This window comes from Diaphorina citri, unplaced genomic scaffold (genome assembly GCF_000475195.1).
Source record: "Diaphorina citri unplaced genomic scaffold, Diaci psyllid genome assembly version 1.1 scaffold1453, whole genome shotgun sequence".
NCBI classification, from domain to species: Eukaryota; Metazoa; Arthropoda; class Insecta; order Hemiptera; family Psyllidae; genus Diaphorina; species Diaphorina citri.
Window position 1 is genome coordinate 40224 of NW_007378879.1, and position 6000 is coordinate 46223.

At 42.9% G+C, this 6000-nt stretch overlaps 1 protein-coding gene across 1 annotated transcript in view; it reads right to left on the bottom strand.

Annotated features, from left to right (window-relative positions):
- The window catches only part of LOC103515972 (synaptogenesis protein syg-2-like), a gene marked incomplete at its 5' end in the record, with an annotated part of 37825 nt that overhangs the window by 7885 nt on the left and 23940 nt on the right, over positions 1-6000 (bottom strand). The window contains 4 exons of the mRNA XM_026828498.1: positions 1699-1896; positions 2140-2318; positions 2906-3226; positions 3577-3849. Of these exons, the coding sequence (XP_026684299.1) occupies positions 1699-1896; positions 2140-2318; positions 2906-3226; positions 3577-3849 (971 nt within the window). The remainder of the gene's footprint in view (positions 1-1698; positions 1897-2139; positions 2319-2905; positions 3227-3576; positions 3850-6000) is intronic.

Consider the following 6000-nt stretch of genomic DNA (forward strand, 5'->3'; position numbering starts at 1 on the left):
CGGAAAATCATGAAAAAATATTTACAAAAGTTTTTAGACATTACCTATTACTTAAAAAAAAAAAAAAAAAAAAAAAAAAAAAAATTTAAATATTTACAAAAGTTTTTAGACATTACCTATTACTTAAAAAAAAAAAAAAAAAAAAAAAAAAAAAACATTTACAATATACTTTGGTATGTTATAGAAAAATAATCGCAGACAACTAAATGAATGATGTTATTTTATTGGATTATGACAAAATTAATGAAACTTATAGGTACTTAATTTAATACTTCTGGACCTTAATATGGAACTAAATTTGTCAATTTAATTTATTGATGTAAGCCACAATGGCTGAAGAAACACGTCTTTTTTAAGCTAACCAAATGTCAATTTTAACCAAACTTGGTTATTATTCATATTCAATGGCCAAACTTGGTACTTGGCACCCAAGAAATCGGTTTTATTATCGTACATACTCGTAAAATGTACAAAGATGCCTTCAACAATCAATTCTATGATATAAAACATTACTACATATTGCGCACAGCCTTTTTATTTCATAGAAATGATTTCCCCTTCAGTAAAAATAAAAAAAAAATAATTAAATCAATACATTATCTTGAAAAATAAATTAACTTCTCTTCAAATAAAATTCGCCTAACTTTATTTTGTATATGTACAGAAGTTCAAACAACACTGCCAGAACACAAAGATGAAGGTCTCAGCACGCAACAACATCCTGCGAAAACTGACTGGCACAACATGGGGAGCGCAACCTCACCTGCTCCGCACATCCGCAATTGCGCTCAGCCTCTCCGCAGCCGAGTACGCTGTCCCTGCCTGGAAGTCATCCGCCCACTGTAAACAAGTCAATACCGCCATCAACGAATCCTGCCGAATCATCACCGGTTGCCTCAAGCCGACTCCTCTCGATAAACTATATCCTCTAGCTGGAATAGCCCCTCCACATATCAGAAGAACAGTAGCAGCTGAGGTAGAAAGAAGCAAACAATCAACAGATGAGCGACACCCTCTATACGGTCACGTAGAGCAAGCAGCGAGACTAAAATCTAGGAAAAGCTTCCTCCGAACTACTCACCAGCTAAACTTAACACCCAAGGAACGCAGACTTGAACTTTGGAACCAGCAAGTACAACAGCCCCTGCTTGAACTCAAAGAGGAATTACCTACTGGGAGCAGCCAACCATTCCTAACCTGGAAGGCCCTAAATCGCCTTCGGTCCGGAGTCTACGGATTCGTATGTGATGGGATTCAGCTGAAATGAGAAAAAATGTTGCTATCAAATGCTGAAAATTTACCTAGTTAATTATACAGTGAAGTTGAACTTTTTTTTAATCATAAATCAGTTTCCATAACCCAATGCTCAAAAAAGTTTGGCCTTATGGAGACAAAAAAAACATGGGTTTTATGGGGAAAACCGATTTTTTTTTTAGGAAATTTGACAGAAAATTGTAAGCGATAGTTTCACCTACCTGAGCCAGCCTAGTTAGCTTAGTTGGTAGTGCGTCTGCCTCGTAAGCGCTTTAGTAGTTACAGTTTCCTCCATCAAACCTCTTTTTTTAAAAAAAAAACCCCTTCTTAGAAATCTTTCTTAGGTTTCTTCTACTGTTTCCCTCCACCAAAGCTCTAAGAAACTTTCTTGGACTTTGAAAACTTAGAAAGAAAAAATCTTTACCACTCAATCTCTGAACTTACCCAGGCTAGGGTGACCGTGCTGTGGGTCATATTGAGTACCGACAGGGACATGGGAGGATCCGGTCTTCCAGTCACCATAAGTTGAATATGCGTGGTGTTCTGACCTAGGGCGTTCTTGGCCAGACAGGCGAATGTTCCGTAGTCCGAGTTGTTAATGTTGTGTACGGTCAGAACGGATTCGTATGTGATGGGATTCAGCTGAAATGAGAAAAATGTTGGTATCAAATGCTGAAAATTTACCTAGTTAATTATACAAGGTACCTACCTAGTTAATTATACAGTGAAGTTGAACTTTTTTTTTAATCATAAATCAGTTTCCATAACCCAATGCTCAAAAAAGTTGGGCCTTATGGAGACAAAAAACATGGGTTTTATGGGGAAAACCGATTTTTTTTTTGTTAGGAAATTTGACAGAAAATTGTGACCGATAGTTTCACCTACCTGATTGACTTGGATCGTGTATTTCCGCTTGGTGTCGTTTCCAGGAATCAGAACGCCATCCCGAGTCCACTTGAAGTTCACCTTGGGGGCACCAGAGGCTCTGCATACCAGTCTAGCATCCTGGCCTCTCTTGCTGGCCGACTTCATCAGGTGAGGTAACTCGATCATCTCAGGCTCATCTGAAAGAAGTTAGAAGGTATTGAAAGTTAGAAGGTAAATCTGAAAGAAGTTAGAAAAGGCATTGAAGGTTAGGGTATTGAAAGAAGGTATTGAAAGTTAGAAGGAAAGTATATCTGAAAGGAGGTATAGTTTGAAAGTTAGAAAATATGAAGTCGTGGTGTAGTGCTCAAGAGAGCGTGGGTTCAATCCCAGCCAAGGTGTAGAAATTTGGCATCCTCATTGTTTCAGAATTTGAATTTTTGAAATGGACTTCAATTATTTTTTACATTTGCAATTTGTTATAAGCGCTTGATCGCGTCTTGTAAGGGTTTGATCGCGGGTTTGATTCCCACCCGGGGCGAACTTTATCTTAAACAGATAAGGTTCGTTCTCGGAACGGCTGGCTTTTTCCTATCCTGTCCTCCTTCTCTTCATTTTCGGGACGAAGACCTTAGCAGTTACAGTTTCCTCCATCAAAAACCTCTTTAAAAACTCCAAAGTAACGTTGTGCGTGGTTCGTGTCCGGATGGGTGACCATTTGGCCAACTTTCCCGCACCAGGCGAACTATATCTTAACCTCTTCCAGACCGTTATGGTTCCTACTTACGTTTCACAACCAGGAAGGGCGAGGCGCGGGTTCGATTCCCCAGCCCATTGAACACGGAACACTCGAACGCTCCCATGTCTTTCTTCTCCACTCCAGACAGGGTCAGATAGGCAATGTTGTTCTTGAACGAAAGCACTGCCCCGTCTAGGTTCCCATGTGCCCCTAACCCTGCGCCTAGCCCTGAGGGGTCCTGGCCCCGGGGCCGGCGCCAAGTCACGTGTTCGGGTAGGAGGGGGGAGCCGTCCAGTTGACACCAGAGCTCGGCTGTGTCGCCTGGGGCGACGACGATCGCGTCCGACTTGTTCGAGATCCGGGCGGGGTCTGGAAGAGAAAGAAATGAGAGATTAGAACAAAGACAAAATTTATGCTGGTCCCAGGAAAGTACCAGCTTCATAAACATGATCGCAACAGGGCTTTCTCAGGATACTGAAGTTTTTCCAGCTTTGTGCTTGGGAAATGGGATTATGGCGTCCAGTGATGGCATTACCAGAGTAAAAAGAAAATGGGAACTAACAGAAATAGTAAAAGAGGCTCTTAGTAATGCTGTGAAATCCACAAAAGTTGCGAAGAGGCTCTCAGCTTCACCACAAATAAATCATGATTTAGATTATAATTATTTTTATAAATTTGGAATGGTGAAATTCATTATTTAATGGATATTGGATACTTACAATGCACAGTCACATTGAACAGCATGGTAGCGGCTCCCTCTATGTTGACCGCTTCCACGGAGTAGCTACCCGCGTCACTCCGATTGAGTGCAGTGAAGTTCAGTGCACTCCCCTCCACACTCAGACCATGTTTTGACATGAGCGGGGCTCGATCCTTGGTCCATGTGTACGAAATCTTGGCAGGGTGACCGCGGGCTGGCATGCGGATTTGTAGGCCGGAGCCTTCTACTCCTGTGTAGTGCGTGGGGAGGTCTTCCAGGAATACCGGTTTGTCTGTGAGGGGAGAAGGGAAACATGTTGAGAATGAAAATCATTATTTCTAAGTTCTAACCATGTCAGCCTAAGCTAACTGCTTAGATTCCCGCCGGGGCGAACTTTCGCCTATAATGTTCGTTCCCGGAACGGGTGGCTTTCTTTTATCGGCTGGCCTTCTCTCTTCGATTTCGTTGATACAAAGACCTCCGTTGATACAAAGGCTTCAACCAAATCACTTGAAAAAAATCTCACACCTAACCCCACTTACTTGACGTAGAAGCCTGCACGGTCTCGGAATAGTCACTGTCCCCAATATTGTTCGCCGCCATCACGCTGAACTCGTATTGCGTCCCCAATTGCAGCCCCGATAGTACGCAATCCGTGGCGTTCTCAGTGCGCACCAGGTAGTATTGGGGATTGGAAGACCCCACTACTCGATACCGAACGTGGTACGTGACGGGCTCACCACCGTCAAACCCGGGGATCTGGAAAAGAGATTGTGGAATGAGCGAATCGAATTTTATGGTTTTGACAATTTGTTTTAGTTTGGCTCTAGTAGGGATAGTATTGGGGACTGGATGACCCCACTACTCTAATAGAGGTAGTATTGGGGACTAGATGACCCCACTACTCGATACCGAACGTGGTAAGTGACGGGCTCCCCACCATCAAACCCGGGGATCTGGAAAGTGGAAGGAACGAAGTGAATTTTATGTTTTAGACGATTTTTGTTGGGAAAAGGTGCGTTTACTCCAGGTCCTAAAACCGTATGAGTTTACTCCGCTCGAAAAGAGGTCATGTACGAGTTCGCTCCGCTAGTTTGGCTCTGTTCCTTCTAATAGAGATGTGATTGAAGAGTGATTGGTAGCCAGCTTAGTTAGCGTGGTTGGTAGCGCATCTGCCTTGAAAGCGCTAGGTAGCCGGTTTCGATTCCCGCCCGGGGCGGATTTTATCCTGATGGGATAATGTTCGTTCTCGGAACGGCTGGCTTTCTCCTATCCTGTCTTCCTATGTTGAGAATGAAAATCATTATTTCTAAGTTCTAACCATGTCAGCCTAAGCTAACTGCTTAGATTCCCGCCGGGGCGAACTTTCGCCAATCTGAAAGAAGTTAGAAAAGGCATTGAAGGTTAGGGTATTGAAAGAAGGTATTGAAAGTTAGAAGGAAAGTATATCTGAAAGGAGGTATAGTTTGAAAGTTAGAAAATATGAAGTCGTGGTGTAGTGCTCAAGAGAGCGTGGGTTCAATCCCAGCCAAGGTGTAGAAATTTGGCATCCTCATTGTTTCAGAATTTGAATTTTTGAAATGGACTTCAATTATTTCTTACATTTGCAATTTGTTATAAGCGCTTGATCGCGTCTTGTAAGGGTTTGATCGCGGGTTTGATTCCCACCCGGGGCGAACTTTATCTTAAACAGATAAGGTTCGTTCTCGGAACGGCTGGCTTTTTCCTATCCTGTCCTCCTTCTCTTCATTTTCGGTTTACATTTGCAATTTGTTATAAGCGCTTGATCGCGTCTTGTAAGGGTTTGATTCCCATCCGGGGCGAACTTTATCTTAAACAGATAAGGTTCGTTCTCGGAACGGCTGGCTTTTTCCTATCCTGTCCTCCTTCTCTTCATTTTCGGTGATGATAAATAAGTCAATGAATGAATAAATACTTACAGTAGACGCTAAACTGTACAGTTTCAATGAGCGGGATTTCCGTGGCGGGTAAAAAAAAAAGAAAAAAAAACACAACTAAAGAAGTTATTACTCCTATGCAGGGTGCCCATGTGATTCTCCTGCGGGTGCAACATATGCGTGGCCTGCATATCATACCCATCTTTCATGCCATGGTGTGCGAGTAACCTTCTTGATTTAATATCCTACTAACTCACCTCTGCCTAGTGTACCATTATGCGTGGCATAGTTATTACTCCTGTGCAGGGTACCCATGTGATTCTCCTGCGGGTGCAACATATGCGTGGCCTGCATATCATACCCATCTTTCATGCCGCGAGGAAATAAAAATAAAGGTCCTCCCTACTTGGCAGTTGTCGGTGGTCGTGGATGAGAATATCTGTGTTTACCTGATCTGGCAACGGTTATTGGTCCCTATGCTCGTAAAAGGTCGCGTGTGGTCACCGTACTTTCTGCCTATACCTATACGTTGGGCGGTGTGGGTG